Source organism: Sceloporus undulatus, chromosome 5 (genome assembly GCF_019175285.1).
Source record: "Sceloporus undulatus isolate JIND9_A2432 ecotype Alabama chromosome 5, SceUnd_v1.1, whole genome shotgun sequence".
Taxonomy (NCBI): domain Eukaryota; kingdom Metazoa; phylum Chordata; class Lepidosauria; order Squamata; family Phrynosomatidae; genus Sceloporus; species Sceloporus undulatus.
In genome coordinates this window covers 99,567,415-99,590,765 of record NC_056526.1, presented here as the reverse complement: position 1 = coordinate 99,590,765, position 23,351 = coordinate 99,567,415, and the positions used below count along the sequence as shown (strand labels likewise).

The window sequence follows — 23,351 nt, the reverse complement described above, 5'->3', positions numbered from 1 at the left end:
CTCCCAAAAATAGTATTCTACGGTGAACTCGCCAGAGGTCAGCGTAAGAGGGGCTCTCCAAAGAAGAGATACAAGGACTCCCTGAAACAACATCTCAGGCTCGGCCAATCACCAACAATGGTCTGTCCTGACCTCACATTGGGAGGCATGGAGATGCACAACCTACGATGCTGCATCCTTTTTTGAAAGCTCATGCCGAACGAGTCTTGGAGAGAAACAACAACGCATAGAACCACAACTTGGAAACATCACCCAAGAAGACTTTCTACTGTGCTTTCTGCAACCAGACTTGTTTATCTCGGATTGCCTTTTTAGTCATCAACGCGCTTGTAGAAAGCGTGGGATGAGTCCTTCCTGAATCTTCGTTCGCAAAGAAAAGCCAGAGAGAGAGAGAGAGAGACTATTACCATTAGATTCAGTGATGTATGGGAATTATGCTTTATGAGTAACATTAGAACAAAAAAACATTACTAAGGATTCTATTTGCACAAACAAACTGTGCTTTGTTGTTATTATTATTATTCTTTATTTATATAGCACTGTAGATTTGCACAGCGCTGTAAATAAAAACAATAAATATAAAAGAATAAACCTGCCTAAGGCATACAATCTAAGAAATAATAGGATAATACATATAAAATATATAGCAAAACAGGAAATGGTTCAATAAAACAGGCAACAAAAAAGAACATCAAATAGCAAGTGACAATCATGCAATGCCTGGGAACGCTTCACTGAACAGGATGGTTTTCAACTCCATTTCGAAGCTGGTTAAAGAAGTGATGGCCCTTGCTTGCGGGGAAAGAAGGTTCCAGGAGTGAGGGGCAGCAAGTGAAAAGGGGCAAATCAGAGATGGGGCAGAGAAAATCCTGGGCTGGGACAGCCGACCTTGACTACCAGAGCAGAAGGCCCAAGTGGGAAGGTGAGGAGAAAGAAGGTCTGATAAGTAAGGAGGGGCCAGCTCATGGAGAGCTTTAAACATTGACAGCAGGAGCTTATACTGAATACAGAAAGGGAGGGGGAGCCAATGAAGGGATGCCATCAAAGGAGAGATATGGTCAGAGCGGTGGGTGGATGTGATAATGAGTGCAGCTGAATGCCGGACAGAAATTAAAGGACGGACATGGGAAAGAGGAAGCCCAGCCAGGAGGATGTTACAGAAATCAATTTGTGTTTAGAGCTGCACAAATATGTTCAAACTGTCACCCTGAGAATGTAAGAGGAGGTCAATGGGGGGGGGGGGGTAACATCATGAGTTACCACATTGGGTGATGCCAACCCTAGTGACACCACTGTCCCCCATCCCAAGCCACAAAAAACTGAGATAACAGCTTTATAGAGCTAGTGGCTGCTAGCTCTGCTCCAAACCAAGTTATTCACTTTTTCTCAGCAGATGTCCCACTTCCTTAGACCATATGCTCACAGGAAGCACACCACCCAAAACACACAAGCAAGCTTAAAAACATCTCAGCCAAATACTCAATCTCATCCCCCCCAAACACAAGCTGAGTTTATTCTCTTTCTGCAAAGATAGCTCTTGAAACATCCTATCTGGCATACATACCATTGTTTCAGTTCTGCTCATCAGGGAATACCTCTGCCACATGTTGGTTCTTCCTCCGGGAAGCTGCAGGAGCCCTTCCATCTAGAGCTCTCCAAAGTCACTTTCATGCTCTTTGAGGATGGAGATTGTTGTCCCTCTTCCTGTGGCTCAGGAAGTGGGACAACATTCTCAGGGGAAAAGTTTGAACACATTTGTGCAGTTCCAAACACATGTTTGTGCATGTGTAAAAAAGAGAGATGCCATGGACAGTGGGATACCATAGTTCTCCATGGCCTACCAATAAGGCACAACCATATCCACTTCAGTGATGGTCCTAAATTGTTACAGCTCAAATGTAACATTCACAGGGTCAGGGTCATAAGGCTTTTTAAACTTTGCCCTTACAAGACCAGCAGTCTTTAGGATGCCCCAGGATTGACAACCTGAAGGAGGGTAAGTGTGGGCAGGATCAGGTTTTCCACCCTCTGAAGGCTGTGTGTAATCAAGCTAATGGGGAAGGCCGAGTCTGTGCAGAACCACTCACTGCAAATGACAAAGCAGGCCAGGGGCCTCCCACTATTTCCCAAGATTGGTTGGACCAACTCTCTTATTGGTAGTGTTGCCAATTTCCAGGGAATTCCCCAGAATTAGGGGAATTTAATTAATTTTTTTCCAGGGATTTTGACTGAATAATAATAATAAATATTGGGGAATTCTGGAGATTTTGGTAAAACATTCCGGGGAATATCTTGTTGTTGCTTGTTGGCAACACTGCTTAATGGACTGCTGTCTTCCCAGATGTGGCAGACAGATCCCTTCTAGTACTGATAGGAATCTTTTCATCTCTTTAGAACTGGTCTGGAGACTAGAAGAGCTAGGCAAGCTGGGGTTCATCAGGTTAGGAGCTAAACCTTGATAGAGAACCTACAAGACAGCTCTTCCTTTTTTTCTTCTCTTCCTGAGCCTTGCCTCCTTGGTGGGTTGCTTTTTTATATATATATTTCCACCCTTTCTGGGACAAATCCAATGTCCTCTCTACACTTTATTACTTTCTCCTGCATCCTTCCTTTCCTTAGTTATAGCCTCAGTGTCTGTGTTTGTACTGTTCCACTCCCTTGGCTGCTGAGTCTCTGCCACTGTTGCTGGCTGCCAGCATTCTTTTTATGGATAGCATAACAATTGGCACCTTCCTCAGTTTGCCAGAAGCAGAAGAGGAGAATGGTAGTCATTTGGCAGTCCCTAATATACTCTAAAATGTGTCATATTCTTCCAAGTGCCTGCCTCCTATATTAAGCAATTTCCCTCCTCCCTAATGGTGGCTTTGTGTTCTTCCAGGGGAGTCTGTTCTATCGAAAACAAACATCTCTTTATCTTCTGCATGTGTAGATGTGTTGGCTTCAAACTGCTTGACTTTCTCTTCCAACAAGGCAACCAGCTCTCCATATCCTCAGGCAAGCAAAGCATAGATATCTGCCATGTATAGGCAATGTCACATTACTCTGGCCTCCTCCAAGAACTCTCCGTCCAAATGCCCATAAAATATTTGTGTTTGTCTCCCTACTTCTGTCTCTTGTTTGTGAGCTCCAAAGACTGAGGAAATTATTAGATAGACAGTGGCTGTGAGCAGTGCCACCAACCAAGTCAGTGATTCGCTTCCTCTCACTGGAAACAATTATCCCTTAGACCATGTGCTCAAAGAGAGCACATTGCTCCAAAACATTAAAAGCACACAAGCAAGTTTCTAATTAGCTCAGCCAAACAACCAGTCTTAATTCAAAAGACACAAGATCACTTTAATCTGTGATTTCCACCAATCCCATGTAAATTAGCCATTTTCCTTTCCCTGTTTTCCAAGCTCCAGAGTCCTTAGAACAAGTGATGTTTGTTTCAACAATTATCCATTCCAGTAGCTAAATCTCAAATTGTAGAGTTCAGGAACAAGATCAGCAGATTGTAGTGGTAAGAAATTGAACTCAGGCCTGTTACAGACTGCCAAAATAAAGCTGATTCAGGTCTCTTTGGAGGTATGCTGTTTAAATGATTAATGGGTCCTAAGAGTCCGGAGGTCGCGCCAAAGCCACACTCCATTCCTAAGCACTGAAGTGCAGCTTTGGTGCAGCTTCCGGATTCTTAGGATGCATGCATCATTTGAACAGCATACCTCCAAAGAGACCCAAAGCAGCTTTATTTTGGCAGTCTGTAACAGGCCATAAAGACTAGAGGAGACTCCTAAATAGTACCACTCTTTCTGTCACTTGTTGAGCTTTTAGGGTTAGAAATACTCCGTTGCCATTCCTGACCACTGTTGATGTCTTTCCTGATAGTCTCTGAGCAGGACATTCATAATTACTGTGCATAGCAGACCACCAGAGCAACCAGAAACAGTAATCCCCATATGAATCCAGATGTAACTTTGTGGAGTTACTCAGACTCTGAAATGGTCAGGAGAGGGCATTCTTTCATTCCCACCACCTTTACAAGAACACAAGATAGGACTTTCTCAATGGCTGTGAAACTCTCTCTCGAAAGGCTACAATGGTTCCTCTTCTGCTGTTCTTCCATGGGTAAGCAAAGGTTTTATTCCAACATACTTTTAGAACTGAAAGTCTTTAAGGAAAGGGTTTTTAAGAGAGTGCTGTACTGTTTTATATTGCACGGTTTTTAATGGCTTTTTATTCAAGTACATATTTTAAATTGTTTTAATATTGTTGATTAATTCTACCTCAGTGTAGACGCTTCATGCTGGATTTGTAAGTCGTCTTCATTTTCAATCTTGGGGAAACCACAGGGCATAAAAGGTTGTTGGGAAAATGAAAAATTCAAAATGGAGAAAAAATATACCCACTTGTGTACTTGAGCAAAACCTGGACCCTATTCAAAGCTTAAGGTTTGAATCCTGGTAGAACTCTTATCAGGACACAGGACAGGCAAAGGCAAAGAGCTTTATTATGTGTACACAATCCTCTCCTGAACAGAGTGGTCTATGCTAGGGAGATGGGTGAAATGACATTGTAACGTATAAGTTTTATATCCTCTTTTCCTCAAGACCACCTCCAGATGATCACAGCCATTTTCAAAATTCTCCATTTGCAGGTTTCACATTAACAATTTAGACAAACGCTTGTATGCACATTCTGCAAAATTCATATAAAAATTATTTTTTAATTCTCTAAGCCTTTCTGTCCCATTCATTGGTCTTTTATATGATTTTTGATACATCAAAATAACAAAGACATATTTATCCAGTATGTTCTCAGAGTCACACTCTATGTTTTCAGGCATACCTTCCAACATCAGCAACAAATTATATGTACTTAGGTGAAAAATTATAAGGTTCAAAGTTTGTAGCCACTAGAAAACCCTTTTCAGATTTTTAGCCCAAGCCAATTAACATTGACAAGCATAACTTGTTCCAAGCTATATTAATCCCATTTCTAATTCTGCATTCTCACATTCCCAATTTAGGCGGGATACAGACTGCCCAAAAGGGCGGTCTGCCGCCGCCCTACTTTGCTGCGTGAGGGAGCCGCAGCAAACCGCACGGCTCCCTCGCACAGCAAAAAGAACCCACAAAAAGCGGGTTCTTTTTGTGGCGACGTTGTGATGGCGGAAGGCACCAATGGCGCACTTGTGGTGTCATATGCACCAAGATGTGTGGATGCTAGGCGTTCGTCACGTTAAAATGGCAGCACCCGTATGTACAGGGCGCCGCCATTTTGACGCCCTCTTCACGTGCAAGGGGCGACTGAAAGTGCCATAGTTACTACTACAGTGGGCCCTTGCCTTATGCGGGAGATCCGTTCCGGACGCCGCCCCCCCCCCCGCGTAAGGCGAATTCCACCTATGTGGGAGCCCCATTCATTTGAATGGGGCTCGTGTGCGGCAGCACGCGGGGTTCCACGGGCGCGCGCCCCAATCATTTGAATGGGATGCGCTGCCCCTTGCGCCACGCGTGTCCCCGCAGCTTGAGCACATCCACCTATAACGTGGGCGCACTGTATTACTAACTACTGCTTCTATTTTAGCAGGACTCCATCTGCTGTTATACAGTTTTGAAGGCACAGGATCTTTACAAAGGACAGGAAGTTGAAGGCATCCTATTGTTAATACTTCCATTTTGGCTGTCCCTAGGGCCCTGAAACTTACTCTCTAGAAAGGCCATCCAGCCTCTGCTTAAAAACATCCAAAGGAGACCACCATTTCCAAGCCAGCGTGTTCCACTGTCAAACAACTCTTAGTAGCAAGAAGTTTTTTCTAATGTTTAGGTAGAATCTCTTTTCCTGTAGCTTGAATCCATTGCTCCATGTCCTAGTCTCTGGAATAGCAGAAAACAAGCTCCATATGACATCCCTTCAAATATTTAAACATGGCTGTTGTATCACCTCTTAACCGTTTCTTTTCCAAGCTAAACATACCCAGCTCCTAAAGCTGCTGCTGACAGGGTATGGTTTCCATACCTTTCACTATTTTGGTCACTCTCTTCTGGACTCACTTTAGCTTGCCAACATCCTTTTTGAATTGTGGTGCCCAGAACTGGACACAGTGTAAAAGCAGAATAGTGTGGTACTATTATTTTCCTCAATCTAGACACTATATTCCTATTGATGCCACTCAGAATTACATTTTTTTTAGCTGCTGTATCACACAGCTAAATCATGTTGAGCTTGTGATCTATTAAGACTCCTAGATTCCTTTCATATGTATTGTCAAGCCAGGTGTCACCCATACTAAACATGTGCATTTCATTTTTCTTGCCTACGTATATGTTACATTTCTCCCTGTTGAAATTCACTTTGTTGGGTTTGGTCCAGCTCTCTAATCTGTTCAGGCCTTTTGAATTCTTTGGGATACAGGTCCTTGTACACTACTTCTGGAAGCATGTGGGTTCTCTGTTGATGTCTACAAGTGACCTGTGGTAATGGTCTCCATAGAAATGCTTGCCTATTTTTCTCTGTGTTTGTGTACTTTCCCATCAAAGAGAGGCTTGTTTGCATGACAGTAGAGACTTGTTTGCTTGCAGTAGAAAGGATCTGACCTCAATACAGAAGTCTTTGAAGCATGTCAGATATTATGCTCCTGTTACACCTATTACAATAGTTCAGACTGCTGAGCTCACAGCAGTATCCTTATGTGCAGGTCTGCCAGGTTATGTCTTGGTTGTCCGAGCAAGAGTAATTTCATGGATGCAATTTATCATGGTTGTATATGTCCTGGCTTCTGAACAAAGATAATACATGGCATTGTCAGCATCATGTCCTGTAATTGGTATGTGGCAGAAATGTCTTTATAGATGCTAATGGAATGCCTGGTTCTGTGTTATAACTCTGCTTCAAAATGATTTTATTTCCCTTTCAAAATTGCTGCTGGAAATGTGTAGGATCCCTAGTAAATTACACCTATATTATACTAATGGAAGAAACCACCAGCATAGCTGGATTTATAGGATAGATGAGGCTCTGTCTTTAGCCTGTATAATCCCTTAGGCCAAGTGCTCATGGATTCACAGTGGCAAATGATATATGAAGTTCTCTTTTGGGCCAGCAAATGGTAAACTCAAGAGACTGATAAGTAACATTATCCAAACTTTTGCTAAACATGGCACACAGTCAGAATTTTTTTTTTTTTTTGGTGCTTTATTGCTCAAGCTTTGGACTGCGGTCTTCATCTTCAGCAATATGCAAAAGAAGAGGCATTACAAGAACGGTGACAACATTTGCCCATGGGAGGAGCATGCCTGCGTTGACAGAGGAAAGAAGACATGACCAGGTTGTAATAGGAGAAAGGACACACTAGTTTTGTTTGTTCTTAAGTCTTTCATAAAGTGACTTTTTAAAGCTAAGCTGATTCTTTGACTTTTATTTAAGAGTAAACAGAGTGAAGGGTGAGATTTAGGACTAGACTGTGAAGGAACCTGAGGGATGCCAGTCAGAGAAGAACAAGGAATTAAAAAGGAACGAATTCTGATTGAACTCCCAAGATCAACAACAGACCGAATAAATAAAGTCCCTAAGATTACTCGAGTCTGTTCTGCCACCAATGTTTCCTACATAGACAGACACAAAGCAGCACCATAACCCCAGCCTCTGCCCCTTATTTCAATCAGATAGAAAAATAAAGGTCTAGTTCACTGGAAATTCTTCAGTTTTACAAAATGGATCCGCGCAATAGCTTCAGGCTTCTACATCAACTTCTGTTTTTTCTTCAACTCCATTCTGTTTGTCATCTTTCATTTCTGTGTCTTCTTTATGGACTATATCACTATCCGGCTATGGAAAAAGTGTTAGAATAAAAACAAGGTGAGCAGAAGCCTTGGTTCTTTCAGCATTTTGAGGTAGTTTCTGAGATGTAGGCATAGAGATCTTCTAACTCAAAAGAGGACAGCCCAAATGAACAGTAAGTTAATAAACAGACAGCTTAAATTATTGTAATCTTCTTAAAATGAAACTAGGAGTGGGAAATGTGTGGCCCCAAAAAGAAGGGCATCTAGTGTAGCCCATGGGATCTTCACTGGCACCCCATAATTTTAGGGGTGGCCCAAGCCCCATCTTTTGACCAAAAGAATCTAATTTAAAATGCTTTAGTTTGCTATTTCTGGGGGCTCCCCACTTCAGAATAGCAAAACACCCACCCAAAACTTTCCCAAAGGTGTTGCCCTGGTCACCAAAATGGTGGCCACAGTGGCAGAGCTGCTACCCATCAAAGATGCCCAAAATTGGCATGTAAGGTACTCTGGGCTCTAGACTTAGCGTACTCAGATTAAAAACTAAAAGGGACATAAGAGTGAGGTCCCAGAGTAAGTTTAAAGGGGACAGAGGCATGCATTGAAAGGAAACTGAATCACTGATATCCCAATACAAAATAGTTAATTTCTTCCCTTATAGTGTTCATCAATTGTTAGTAAGTGCAATCCTCCCCCTAGCCAAACAGAAGTAGGATTACCTTTGCCTCCTTGTCTGCAAGCCTCTGGAACATGTTGGCATACATCTTTTTCTCTCTCTCATGTTGTTCACGGATTTTTTGATGACAGATCATTAGCTGTGCTTTGGCTGCTTTGTTACTTGGGTAGAGCTGTAGCACCTTCTGGAAATCTTCTCTGGCCAATTCGAAATCATTGACAGCCAGGCGGGCTTCACCACGCCGGAAGAGGCCTTTCTCATTACTGTTATCCAGTTCAAGAGCCTGACAGGTGAAAAGAAACATTTAGGATAGATATTCAAATGTGGGCATGCAGACTTACAGCCATATCTCTGACACTCCTGATGTGCTTCAAGGGAATACGGGGCTGTGAACCAATGGGCTAATTTCTCAAAATGTGGGGGGGGAAACACTCTAACAAGAGATCTAAAACTTTTTGTTTGTGTATTCACACATGTGAGAAGGAGGGAAAAGATAGCACAAGGGGAGCATGTAATTCTGGAGGAGAAACTGAAGATTAGGAAATGTAACCTGTACTCAGGACAAGTAGCTATGATTAGCACAGAATACAGTCTGCCCTCCCCATATGCAGGGGATCAGTTCCGCCCCCACCCACCCCCAAATGGGGAAAAGAGCGTATGCTCCAGCCCCGTAAAAAACAGCGGCGCACAGAGTGCCCACCGTGAATACCTGCCCCATTATTTCTGCTGGGGCTTGGTTTCCGCATAAACTCAAAGCCACAGAAGGCAAGCCTGCCTATAAGGAGGGCCAACTGTACAGAGAAACTGAATGCTTTCCAACTGGAAAGGAGGTCAGGCAAGGCCACATTCTATCATCTATCCAATTAACTTGTATCCTGAGAACATCATATGAAAAGCAGGATTAGACTCAGGAGGTGTGAAAATTGGAGGAAGGAACACCACCAAGCTAAGATATGCAGATGACACCATAACACTAGCAGAAAATGGCACCAGAGCTCTCTGATAGAGAAGACTAAACGTCTCACAAAACTAGTTTCCAGAACTCCCTAGCGTTGAACCAGGGCAGTTAAAGTAGTCTCAAACTGGATTATTTCTGCAGTGTGTTTTGGCCCATTTACTTCAGAATCACATACCATATAGGGCATACCTGTGGACCCAGATCTGAGCCTTGATGCCCAGGTTTCAGTGGTGGCCAGGAGTGCATTTAGACAGTTAAAAAACTGTTGCATCCATTCCTTGAGGTGTCAGATCTGGCTCTGATGAAGCATGCATTGATTATATCCCACTGGGAATACTGTTTAACATACTCTATGTGGGTCTGCCTTTGAAAACTGTTTAGAAACTCCAGTAGGTTCAAAATGCTACAACTAGGCTGCCATCAAGTTAGCTACAGGCATCATGTAACTCCTCTGCTGAAAAAGGCTCAATGACTACCAATCTGTTAATGGTCAAATTTCAAAGTGCTGGTTGTAACCTTGAAAGCCCTACATGGCTTGGGTCTAGACCAGGAGTAGGCAACCTTTTTGAGCTGGAGGCCGGGTTGCTGTCCCTCAGACAAATGGGGGGCCAAAGCTGGGTGTGTGTGTGGAGCTTCCACCCTCCGGGGGTGGGGCTGCATGCCGGAGGTGGAGCTTCCATCCTCCGGGGGCGGAGCCGCACACCGGGGCGGAGCTTCCACTGAAGCCCCGTGAGGAGGAGGAGGCGTGTGCCCAGCCTCTCCTCCTTGGTCCCTTCCTTCGGCCGAACGGGCTCCAAGGGGCCCTTTCAGCCGAAGGGGAGGGAGGCCGAAGGGAAGGGCTTGGGCACCTGTCCCAGGCCCCTCCCTTCAGCTCTTCCCTTCGGCCGAAAGGGCTCCAAGGGCTGTGGAGGAGCCCAGGAGGCGGCAGGCCACTTCCGTGGGCCCCTTCTCGGCCTGTGCGGCCCCAGGCCTCCCTCCGGAGAGAGAGGCCTGGGGCCGCAAGGGCCCTGGGGGGAGCCCAGGGAGGTGGCAGGCCGCTTCCGCGGGCTCTATTTCAGCCCGCGCGGCCCCAGGCCTCCCTCCAGAGGGAGAGGCCTGGGGCTGCATGGACCAAGAAGGAGCCCGCGGAAGTCCTCCTCCTCCTCCTCCTTCCCCGGGCGGCGTGCTCAAGAGGAGCCCGTCCCCTTTGGCCAGCTGGCTGGCCAAAGGGGACGAGCTCCTCCGTCCTAGCCCCGCGTTGCTGCCCAGGATGAGGAGGAGGAGGAGGAGGCCTTGGCGACAGGGTGGCAGGACCGGGCTGTCTCCTCACCCCCACTGCTCTTAAGGGCCAGGGGCAGCTTGGAAGCGGCCTCCAGGCTGCCCCCAGCCCTTTAAGAGCAGCAGGGGTGAAGAGGACGAGGCTTGCCCTCGTCCTGCCCGCCCCCGCGGAAGAAGGGCCAGGGGCAGCCTGGAGGCCTTTGGGCCTCCAAGCTGCCCTTGGCCCTTTAAGGGCAGCAGGAAGGAGTAGAATGAAGCCAGGCCTCATCCTCTTCCTCGCCGCCGCCCTTAAAGGGCCAAGGGCAGCTTGGAGGCCCAGAGGAGGAGGCCTTGGTGGTGGCGGCGGCAGCAGGACTGGGCTGGGGCCAGTCCTGCCGCCTCCGCGGCCCGCAAACGGCCTGTGGGCCGGGGGTTGCCAACCCCTGGTCTAGACTATCTAAAAAACTGCATTTTCCTATGCCCAAGTTCTAAGATCTTCAAGAAAGGGTTTTCTCTTGGTCTTATCTCATTCACAGGTGCGGTTAGTGAGGACACGGGAGGGAGCCTTCTTATTGGCTGCACGTGTACTGCCAAACTCCATGGGATATTCAGTTAGCCTGCTCTCTTTCCACCATCAGTTAAGATTTTTTATTTAGGCAGGATTTTAGTTGATTTTAATCGTATGACAGAGATTCTATTTTTATGTTTTAATCCTGGTTTAAATGCATATGAAAACTGTTTTAGCTATGTAGTTTGATGTTTAGCTGTTGTTTTAAAAAAAACTCTTGTAATAGTACTCTTTAGCTACTCTTTTTTATTAATTTTCTGAGACGCATTGGTTCTCATGGCGCAAGAAAGATGGGATATAAATTTAATGAATTAATGAATGATATAAACAGCATGGTTTGTGAAATACTCCTTTGTTCGAACTCCAAACGTAGAAACATAGCACTGGGGGTTTCCTATTACTGATTAAAATTCATGTATATCTTTGATGTCTAAAGTGTAATTTACCTTGTTGCAGTTTTCTAAGACGTGAGAATATTCCTTCAACTTCAGATGGCACATAGCCAGGTTAAGGTGGGCAGCAAGCCTCAGGTTTTTAGCTTTCAATTCCTCTTCAGCAGAGAGACCTGTTTCATGCTCTAGCCATGACACAATCTTCTTATATTGTAATGTAGCTCGTTTGTACTTCCCCTCCTGAAAGGCAATGGATTATAGTACTGTGTGAAACTCAGGGCCAAAACAGACCAGCAAAAAAAAGTCAACTCCGGGTGGTGTGGGGGCATGGTGTACACATGGCACACATCTTGATGCCACCCCCAAACTGGTGTCAAGCCGCCCCGCTGACCACACAGTGGGTGGTGTCACGATGTTTCTGTGGCGCAGCATTTACACGTGCCGCAGAAACACTGAAAAGCCACCACTGCAGCTGTAAGGGTGCCTTTTTTCTGCTCCAAAAAGGAGCGGCATTTTGCTGCTTCTTTTTGAGCCCCAAAAAACGCTAGATCAGGGCCATGGTGTGAGGTTGCCACAGTCACAATCCAACGTTCAAAGGGGCGACGTAGAGCCATCCCTTTACAGCCGTCTGTTTTGGCCCTCAAGTAGGTTAAGGGCCCAAAATAGGTCTAGGGGCCACACCTATAATTTGTCAAGAAAAAAAGAAATTTAATTTCATCACACAGTACTATCAATTCGATTCAAACAAACTGAGAATACAGTTTGAAGAACGGTTTCTGCATTTCTAGAAAATCTCTTCTTAAATATTTTAACCTAATAGATCAACTACAACATCAGTACATAAATCATGTAACATTATGGCATGCAGTAGTAATCACCAGTGAAGTTTAATAAAACATACCATCCTATTGTGACATGCTATTAGTGCTAATAACATTCCTGTCACAGGAGCTAGAAGTGAAAATAAAATCTTATGCAAGATCAGATGAAATCATTCTGTTGATTATATTTTTAACTGGTTTCTATATATTTAACATCTCCAATCTGTGGGCCATATTTGTTGACAGATTTTAGTTGGAGCTAGGGTATGTTCTATCTATGTAGTTTGAAGCAGCTCTTTTGGTATGCCATCTATTCTTAGGCGCTTTACACGGGCGCTGCTATTATGACATCACGACCGCACCCAAACGGCGCAGTGCGGGAGTGACGTGCTCACGCCACTGCAGGGCACTTGTGACACCTTTTCAGCGGCGCTGGAAGGAGCTCTGAAATGGAGCCCCTTCCCTGTGGAGTACCTCGTTCCTGCAGCCACCAAACAGCTGCGGGAACGAAGCCAGGAGAAAAGGGCCGAGCGGCCTCTTTCTCTCCCGGCAGCGGCTCCCTGGGGTGTCCTGGGGCATGAAGCCCAAAGGACACCCCTTTCCAGGCCGTGAAAAAGCAGCTGATCAGGGCCTCCGGGGCTGCCACTGTGGCTGCTCAGGCCCCGATCCGGCAGGGATTACGGCACTTGCAGGCCGCCCCATAAGGGCGGTCTGTATCCTGCCTTAGTTAGTTATTTCTCCCAAACGCTCTTTAGTGCAGCTTCCACTTCACTTTCTAAAATTATGGGTTCATCTTCAAATGATTTTTTCCTAGACTGAATCTGTAATCCTTTCATCTTTATTTATATACTTCTTCAATATATTATTTCCATCATCTTCTTATTTCTACTTGGTCAAGTAATGTATTCCCTTGCTGGTTGTAGAGGATCCTTTCTCTTGGTTTGAATTCAAAGGGAAATTTAAATCAAGAGGAGGGAGTTTCTATGACAAGTAAGGGATCAGCAAGATTTCTTGGATCATGTGGAAGCGGTCTCTTTTTATTCCTTTCTTGTTGTTATCTTCTATTTCTCTGCACTGATTGTTATCGTAATTCTCCTTGTCTCTCTGAACAAGTCATTGAACAGTTGCTTTCAAGGGTCTTATTCTATTTCTGGCACCTTTTACTTTTGCTTCTCATCTGTTTGAAGAGTTTTAACTGTCATCCATTGAGGCTTCTCTTTTTTTCTTGGCTGCAGATAGTGTCTTTTTGTATTCCTCCCTGACAATGTCTCTGGCTTCAGTCCAGAGTTAATAAAATAAAATAAAATAAATAAAACCTTTATTTATATCCCACTTTTCTGTGACAAGCGGCTACAACATGTTAAAATCCACATTTACAAATTTATGTCCCAAATTCCCCCCCTTAAAACAGGATTAAACAAATTACAATTAAAACATCTATTAAAAACACAAGAGTTCACCTTGTTCCCAGTCAATTAAGCTTAATAGTGCCAATCTATTTTTCACATTATTCTTAAATTCTATGGGGATGTTCTTTACCACATAATCATAGTCTTCAAGTTGTATTTTGGCATAATGGTTTAGTGTTCTTCTTTAGCTTTACTTCTGCTATTAGTAGTTCATGGTGTGTGCCACAATTTGCTCCTGGTCTTATTTTTACAGAAAGAATGGAGCTTCTCCATTTTTTAAATTTTTTGCTTCTAGTTATGTAGTCTATTTGATTTCTATATTGGGCATCAGGTGATGTCCATATATACAGTCACTGTTTAGGTTCTTTGAAGAATGTGTTTGCAATGAACCAGCAGCTGACCTTGCAGAACTCCTACTTCATTTCTTGATCCTAGGACAAATTTTCCTACAATCCTTGATTTTGTTCCCTTTCCTACTTTTGCATTCCAATTGCTTATGATTAAGAAAAAGTCCTGTTTTGGTATGTGATTGATTTCCTTGTGGATTCCAACATAGAATCTTTCAATTTGATCTTCTGCCTCTGTAGTTGGAACGTAAACCTGGAAGCGCTGTGTAAATTTACAGCGCATTATAAATAAAGGTTAATAATAATAATAATAATAATAATAATGGTTACACAGATAGAATTTCCCTAAAATCTTATTGACATGATTTGGTCAGACTTTGTATTATATCCTTTGATTGCATTGCTACATCACTCTTCAATATTAATGCCATCCTATTTGTTCCTAGAATTTCATTTCCTGAGTAAAACACTGTATAATGATCTGGCTCAAAATGTCCCATTCCTGTCCATTTTAGCTTCTTATCCCAGTGTTTAAACTGTACGTTTCATTTCTAGTTTATATCTTATACAGTTTTGCTGTGACTATTTCTGTTCTCCAGGGATTCTCAAAGATTATTGACAGTGGTTTTGAGATTATTTCTTCAAATTCTTTTAATACTCTTGGATGAAGTCCATCTAGACTTTTCTCCATGCAGTGGCCCTACACCCAAGTATATGCCCCATTACTTTTAAAAAAGCCAAGGAAGTTAAAAAAAATCAAACATTATACCTACTTTGAAATATTGGGTACCCTTTTCTTTTGCAATGGAACCTTGTTCCAACTTCTCATCAGTATTCATCTCCCAGGATTCCTTAGCCTATGCAAACAAAAAAGAAGCTGATCAGCAGGTGAGCTTATGGACAAAGGAACCGAAAGGGCTAATGCCACAGATTTGTACAGAACTCTAAAATGGTGGGGGAACCTGGCAAGTAGATATACAGATTACATTACTTCCACTTCTCCTATACAGGCAGATGAGAGATAAGCAGCAAATAAGAAATAACAAGCTCATCCTTACTTTTCTTATGCCTTTTTTGCTTTTACCCCATTTACATCTACATGTTGATGTTGTGCCCCCTTCAATATAGTATATGAATTAAAACATTTTATTTGTTTAATATGCGTATTTTCATTTGTACATTCATGTATATTCACATTTTAACATTTTATAAGGAAGTAACATCATCCAAATGAGAACAGCTTTATTTTAAAAATTCAATACTTAACATGTGTTAATTTTACAGTGCTCTATAAATAAATGTTAATGATACTAATAATGTGTGTAAATTTTATACATATTATCTCACGTGTGGCCATACTCACATAAACTGGTGCCCACAGATATGTACACACTCAGTCATGCTCTTTCATTTCTTTCTTTCACCACACACATATTCATTTACTGTCTCACAGTCACACAGAAAGTTATTCCCGTGTGTGTGTGTGTGTATGCAAGTAAACACAAGTGCATATGCAAGTATGTAAAAAAAGAGATAAAGTGTATGACTAAGTGTGTATATGTGTGAGAAACAATTTGTGTGGGAGACTGTGTGTGAATGAACGTATCTGTGGCAGAGTCAGAAGAAGTGCATTACGGAGTGTATGTGACAGGAAGTTATTCACAAACAGAGAGGTACCAAGCATGTTAGAGAGAATATGTTGAGGCTGCAGCAACGTCTCATCCTGACAAATGGGGCAGTGATTGGATGGATGCGGGAAGAAGCAGAGGTGGCTTGGGATGGGCCTCCCAGAGACCACAATCCAAACCACCCCACTCTTCCCCTCCTTCAGGCAAAAGCAGCAACTCTAAATATCCTCCTTGCCTTTCTCTTCCCCTCCAGGACAGAAAAAGTTTGGGAAGAGGAGGGAATCAGGGCGTCCAAGTCCCGTGCCCCGCCCCCAAGCAACCTTCACACACCTCAAGGAGTCCTGCCCAACCATTTCAGAACCACTGATTTAGTGTTCTGCTGTCCTTACCCCCACCCCCTTTGTTCTCAGTATTTCCAATTCACTGAGCTGGAATGTTCTAAGAGCTTGTCAATAGTCTGCAGTATGGATTCCTCTTGTAGGCCAGAGTGCCTCAGGCTTCTGTGAAATCAATGTATACATGTCCCATGCAAAACATATACATGTGGATGAATGTAGTCCCCCCTACCCCCACACACAAACACATGTGCGAAGCCTTTTGAGGAAAACTAAAGAAGAATAATCCCTTTTCCATTATTATTTTTTCCCAATTTTGTCCAATGGAAATACAGGGCATAACTTGGTATTGGTGAGCTAGCCATCCGTAGACTGGAGCACTATTATTATATTGTATTGTATTGTGGTGCATGTACATGGCTGTGACAACACGGTTGTGCGTATACTGAAAATACATTGACAATAATGAGAATTGAGGTTTCATGCTGTTTGCTACCCATGGGAGTATCAGAGGAAGTGAGTCAGAAACTTGCCTTGAGGATGAGCTAGCAGCCAGGAGATCTCTATAAAGTTATATCCCAGTAGACTGAATTCGCTGATAGAGATTGGTGAAAAAGCCAGGCCATCAGGGCCCTTTAACATTGATGTTTACTGGGGGATTTTTTGAGGAGGAAGCCCACAGACCTGTTTCAGTGATTACTTAAGACTTCTCAGTATGGACACTGAGGGAACTGCCGCAGTCACCTGCAACACTTGTGGGAAGTTTGTCTTCTTGCCTTGGGATGTAGGGAACTTCACATGCACCAAGTGCAAGTTGGAGGAGAAAGTCCAGCAGCTGGAGGCCCGGGTAGTTACACTTCAGCATATTAGGGAACAAGAGGTTTTCCTGGACAAAATGGAACTAACGGCCTTGGACAGGGACCACATATTGCTGGGGAGGAGAAGGTCACTTCACATACACAGGAAGTAGACAGCTGGAGGAATGTCACACAGAGAAGTAGGGAAACCAGGGATCGTTCTGGGAGCTTGCAGCTACAGAATCAATTTGAAGCTCTTTCCCTTATCAGGGATGATGAGGAAGAGCAACATGGACAGATTTCAGGGACAGAGCAGGAGAGCCTGAGAGTACCACCACAGGCAATAGTCACTGCTAAGCGTTGATGGAGGTATGTGGTGGTGGTGGGGGACTCCTTGCTGAGGGGTACAGAAGCAGTGATTTGTGGGCATGACAAGGTGTCTCGGGAGGTGTGTTGTCTCCCTGGGGCAAAAATCCGTGATGTGACAGAGAGGCTGAGAAGACTTGTCAAGCCTACTGATCATTACTCCTTTCTTTTGGTCCATGTGAGAACCAATGATACTGCAAGGCACAGCCTTCAGAATAGTCAGCAATGGGCCCAGGGCAGAACCCTGTGGCCTTTGGGACAAGCTTGTAAAATGTGGGCTAGACAAGGTAACTGTTACATGGATTTGTAATTGGTTGACTGGCCGAACCCAAAGGGTGCTCAACAATAGTTCCTTTTCATCCTGGAGAGAAGTGACCAGTGGGGTCCCACGGGGTTCTGTCCTGGGCCCAGTGCTATTCAACATCATTATTAATGACTGGGATGACAGTATTGGGGGCATAGTTATCAAATTTGCAGATGAAACCAAATTAGGAGGAGTGGCTAATACCCCAGAGGACAGGATCAAAATTCAAAATGACTTGAATAGATTTAGAAAGCTGGGCCAAAGCTAAAAAAATGAAATTCAACACGGAGAAATGTAAGGTACTGCACTTAGGGAGGAGAGTGGTGGAGTTTCCCTCCTTGGAGGTCTGTAAACAAAGGCTGGATGCTCATCTGTCAGGTATGCTTTGATTGAGAGTTCCTGCATAGCAGGGGGGTTGGGCTGGATGGCCCTTGTGGTCTCTTCCAACTCTATGATTGTATGATTCTATGAATTCCAGACGGCTGCCAATTCCTGTACCCACTCAGTAACTTCTTCATCATTGGATCCTGGAAATAAGAAGCCCATTGCTGAGGTGGAAATGAAAAGAGATATTCGTGAGACAGAACTTCAAGAACAACAGGGAGACCTGCATATGAGAGAGACAGGAGGAACTCAAAGACATGCTGATTTCGAGCATGGGATAGAGAGAACTCTCTCATTGATAAAACAAAAAGAAGACAAACTTCTTTCACTTTTATAAGTAGGATCTTTGCATCGGTGGCTTTTGGGCAGCACCAATGATGGCTGGATTGTGCTAGGTAACAATCTTAAGAGGCGTATTTGCCACCCAGTCAAGCTTGAGGTTCCCAAGACCTGTGATGAATTTGACTTTCATGGATGTCGATCAGGCTAAGCTGAAGAAGGAAACAAATGTAAGCTCTTTGAGCCAGGTGAAGGAGCGGTGCAAATCACAGCAGTCTCAACCACCATGGTGTTATCATGATGGCATTTACCTTGTTAGACTGCGACTTCATCACCACTCTGGTGATCAGTGGGAAAGGCATACACTATTAGGCTCCTCCAGCTGAAGAGAAAGCTATCACCACACAATCTGTTTCAGAGGGTCTTTGAACATAATTGGCAACAATACTTGCTCTGCAGGCTGACAGACCAACCAACCTGTGGAGTGCCTAGTGGCAAAAGATTTCACAATGAGTGTCAAGATGGAACATCCAATTGTGACATGGATCTGATGAGTCCCAGTCCCAGAGAAGAGAAAAAAAATGGAAGTGTAGGAAATGTCTAGAAGTAACTTCCCTTTGACCTGGCAACCAAAAGCCAATCTTTTATGTAAGGAAAGAATATGATGCCCTTCTGTCTCAACCACAGAGCAACTACACCCATGCATTTTGTGAATACCTGAGGTACTGTGGATGATTTGAAGATAAGAACTCAACATTGGAAGTCTCTTTTTTTCCACTGCAAATCTTCGGTACTAAAAGCTGGATTCCAATGTGGAAATGATTCTTGATATCAAGTGTAGCAAACCTCTCTGCAACAGGGGAAAGATGGAAAATAGGGTGACCACTGTGATGCACCTGGGTAGAATGTAGGCACCGACACCTCTGAGATCCACGATCTAAAAGAGACCCTTGTCTTTCTTGTGGACAATAAATTAGTGGAAAAACCCCTTGTGAATTGATGTTACTGGGACAGGTTCAATAGCACCTTTCCTGAGCAATTTTATCGAGCACAGGAAGGGAATGAGGTGGATTACCCTCGTAATGGGGTACTCTGCAAACTCAATGGGATACACCTTCCTGACAACACTAAGAACCCAAGTGTTGTTGGTAAGCACAGCCCAAACATGGTAATAATGGGCCAGTGTGTTGCTGAAGTTAGAGAGGAGGTGCAAAGGAGAGTGGAAGAAGAGATGCCTCATTCCTTGGTCCTGGATGTTTTCGTGAAGGACAGTCAGTATTTGGAAAAACACTGACATTTCATGGAGGACACAGAAGACTGAGATGGATTCTAGGATCAATGGGAAGCAAGACTGTAAGAACACCTTGGTCCTCAAGATGATCTCCACCATCTGAATAAAGGCCTGCTGTAATCATGAGATTGCAAAGGCATCAAGTATTGCTGTACTGTCTATCCCATCTTCTGAGTAAACTCCAGTTTTCCTTCTGTCCCTTTATTAAAGAGCTCAGCATTATCAATATTCTATCGTGGCCCTGGCTTGGGTAGAAAAACCAGAAGATCAAAGGTATGTGTGATGCCTAAGCACCACAGCCCCAGCAAGCACCTTTACTGAACAGTTCATGATGTAGCAAGCAGAATTATTTGCTGCCTCACCACAGAATAGGTCTCTGCCTGAAGAGAATACGCCAAATGCTTCTCTTCATCTGGTAGCATACTGAACAGAGGTGAAACCTTTTCTGGAAGTTTCTGTTGATTAGCTCCCATATAAGCAGTGTAATTTGTAATGTGTAGCCCTAGGGCAGAAGAACAGAATTTCTTCACCATCAGATCTAGCTTCCAACCCTTTCACTGCTGGCATGGAGTGAGATTTCTGAACTGGGCAACTTCGAGGAGCCCTTGTGGTACAGTGGTTAAATGCCTATACTGCAGCCACTCACTCACAAACCATAAGGCTGTGAGTTCAATACCAGCAAAAGGGCTCAAGCTCGACTCAGGCTTGAATCCTTCCGAGGTCGCTAAAATGAATACCCAGATTGTTGGGGGCAATTAGCTTACACTTTGTAAACCACTTAGGGAGTGCTTAAGTGTACTGATAAGCAGTATAGAAATGTACTTGCTATTCTATTGCTACCCAATTTGGTTAGGGATGCTCGAGGAGCCAGTCAGCATCAGAGACAGATACGTATTATAGATTGTCAATCTTTCTGAATGTCGATGGGATCATAGATGGTGTGTCTCAGGAACACTGGAGATCTTCAACAGTGAAGGCAGGGATCAGATAGATGCCAGGTCAGACTTTAAATTGGATCCTCCTGTAGACTGGATCCAGGGGCTCCATCTCTTGGTGTTCCACCTGAAACTCTAAGACATTCAGCACATGCAGCATTTCTTCAGAAAAACCATGAACATCATATTTTGGTGAGGACAATTCTGTCATGATGCTCTCCCACTAAGAGTTTGGCTTCTGAAGTCAAAACAGATTTAAAGCAGCCATGCCATTCTTCAGTTCAGTCTGACAGCCACCTACGTTCTCCACAGCAGGAAGAGGTAGAAGAGGTAGCTCCAAGTCCTCAGGAAAGGTACATTGTTCAATGTCTGGCACAAAATGTCCCTGCCCCGCAAGCAAAGTGAGAAGCTGCATGCACACAGCTGGGAAATGCCCTCTTGAAATATGATCTGCAAGTTGGATGGGGCTGAATCAAAATACTTTATAAGTCAAGGGCCTTTCTCCCTTTTGTTTGCTGGAAACAAACTTGGTTTCTCTTTGAGCTTCCATCCACAGTGAGATCTGTCTGACTCTGTCATGTGCAACTCTGGATTGTTTCTTGACTTCCATAACTCAACTCATGGACTTTATGGCTTCTGACCCTGGACTGTTTGTTATTGGATACTGCTTGTTCCATCTGCTTCTGAACCTCTGGCATTCTGACTGATGTAATGTGAGAGGACAGATTCATGCTTGACTAAATGCCATGAAGGGAAACAACAGTCTGCTATGTCCAACATATGGAGCCTGTTGATGATGGTGTGGGTGAAGGAGAGAGCTCTAGCAGGTCAGGAAGTTGTTTCTCCACAAGAGGCTGATTCCTTGATTCCAGCTGGTGGAATATCATGAAGCATTTCCTGAGGTTAAGCATTCTTGACAGAGAATGCTGCTCAGATTGAGGCAGGACAGCCAGTCAGAACTGATAGATGAGAATGAGTGGCTGGAGCTAACTGGAATATTACCAACCTAGTCAAAGATGGCATCAAAAACAAACAGCTTCATTTATATACTGCTTCATACTGAACTACTGTAACAGCGTCTAAGTGGTTTACAACTGTAACCTAATTGTTCAATAAGTGGGGTGTTCCTGGACTATGTGATGGTAGGAAATATCATAAATATGGCCCCTTTCAAAGACACACAGGGCATGTCCCATATTATAATAAACATCTCTAGAGAAAGTGCAATAGTAAGGAAAATAACCTCCTCCATGCCTAAAGCAATCCCAACAATGACAGTGATCCCTCGAGTCCTACCATAATGCCTCAGGTACCCTGAAACATGTCTCAATAAATAACTTGAGATAGATCTTCCATGATATTCTCCAGAGAGTGAAGGGAGAAGAAGTAGTGATAGAGTATTCGGCAATAATGCACTGACAAGACAGAGATGCAATTGGCAAAGCACCTATAGATCAAATGTGGGGTTGTGGGACAGCAGAGGCCTAGGTCAAATGCAGTGGATTTGCAATTGGATGCAAGGCAAATCCACTGTTACTGTTTCTGAAGTTAAACCCATTTAAATGTGCACTAACTGCAAGAAGTCAAGAGGTAGAGCAGGACTGGATGTTTGTTGGTCCAGGGAGCATTGAAATTTCTATCATCGCCTTGATGATGGTTTTCAAAATAGCAGAATCATGGAATTGGAAGAGAGCACAAGTGCCATCCAGTGCAGGAACGCAAAGTCTAAGCACTCCTGACAGATGGCTACCCAGTATCTATTTAAAAATCTCCAAAGAAGGACACTCCACCACACCCTAGGGCAGCATATTCCACTGTCGAACAGGTTTCACTGTCAAGAGGTTCTTTCTTGATCTCTTTTCCTGCAGTTTGAACCCTAGTGTTCTATGTTCTATTCCAGGGGTAGGCAACCTGCGGCCCGCGGGCCGGATGCGGCCCTTCGAGGCCTTGGGACTGGCCCCAGCCTGGTCCTGCTGCTGATTGCCTTTGGCCTCTCGTGCGCAGGGGCAAGGGGGGCAATTGTCTATAGACACCTCAGAAACATGCATTTATATTAACATTTTTTTAAAAATCAGCAAATTTTTTTGCATGTCCTCCACTTTTTTTAAAAAAAGTATCCACCATTTGAAAATGTTGTCCTACATTTGTCCCGGTTTATTTATTTATTTAAATTTTAAAGAAATTATTTAATTATTTATTTTTTGACTTCGGCCCCCCAGTTGTCTGAGGGACAGCAACCCGGCCCCCAGCTCAAAAAGGTTGCCTACCCCTGTTCTATTCTTTGGAGAAACAGAAAACAAGCTTGCTCTGTTCTCAATATGACATCTCTTCAAATATTTAAACATGGCTGTAATGTCACCTCTTAACCTTCTGTTCCCCCCTGCTAAACAAGCCTTTCATTCTGCTTTCTTCTCTCCTATTTCAAAGTCCTACATCTTCTTTGGTGTGTGAAAGAAAAGGGTTAATGTTTGACTTCACACCAAATCAAGAAATAAAGTGACAAATGAAAGGCTTCAACTTGTATCAAAGCGGGACATATTTTCAGACTTCCATAAGACAAAAAAGGAGGGAGGGAGGGGGTCAGAATAAAATCACAGAATCATGGAGTTGGATGAGACCACAAGGGCCATCAAATCCAACCCCTTGACATGCAGGATATCACAATCAAAGCATGCCCAACAGTATGCAGAGGAATCTTGTAGCACCCTGAGACCACTAAAAGAAAGAGATTGGCAGCATGAACCTTCATGGCCTTGAGCCCAATTCATCATATGCACAAAAGGCCACAAAAGGTATAACAATCCAGGGACCAGTTGTATGGCAAGCCCATCAGCAGGCATTTTCATTTAAAATGTAACTATT

The 23,351-nt window shown here is 43.8% G+C and overlaps 1 protein-coding gene across 1 annotated transcript in view; it reads right to left on the bottom strand.

Annotated features, from left to right (window-relative positions):
- Positions 1-7,155: 7,155 nt before the first annotated feature.
- FKBP4 (FKBP prolyl isomerase 4) overlaps positions 7,156-23,351 on the bottom strand; it is a 54,894-nt gene continuing 38,698 nt past the window's right edge. Inside the window, exons 7-10 of the mRNA XM_042470912.1 lie at positions 14,944-15,027; positions 11,648-11,833; positions 8,483-8,722; positions 7,156-7,809 (exon numbers count right to left, since the gene is read on the bottom strand). Of these exons, the coding sequence (XP_042326846.1) occupies positions 7,714-7,809; positions 8,483-8,722; positions 11,648-11,833; positions 14,944-15,027 (606 nt within the window). The 3' untranslated portion in view covers positions 7,156-7,713. The remainder of the gene's footprint in view (positions 7,810-8,482; positions 8,723-11,647; positions 11,834-14,943; positions 15,028-23,351) is intronic.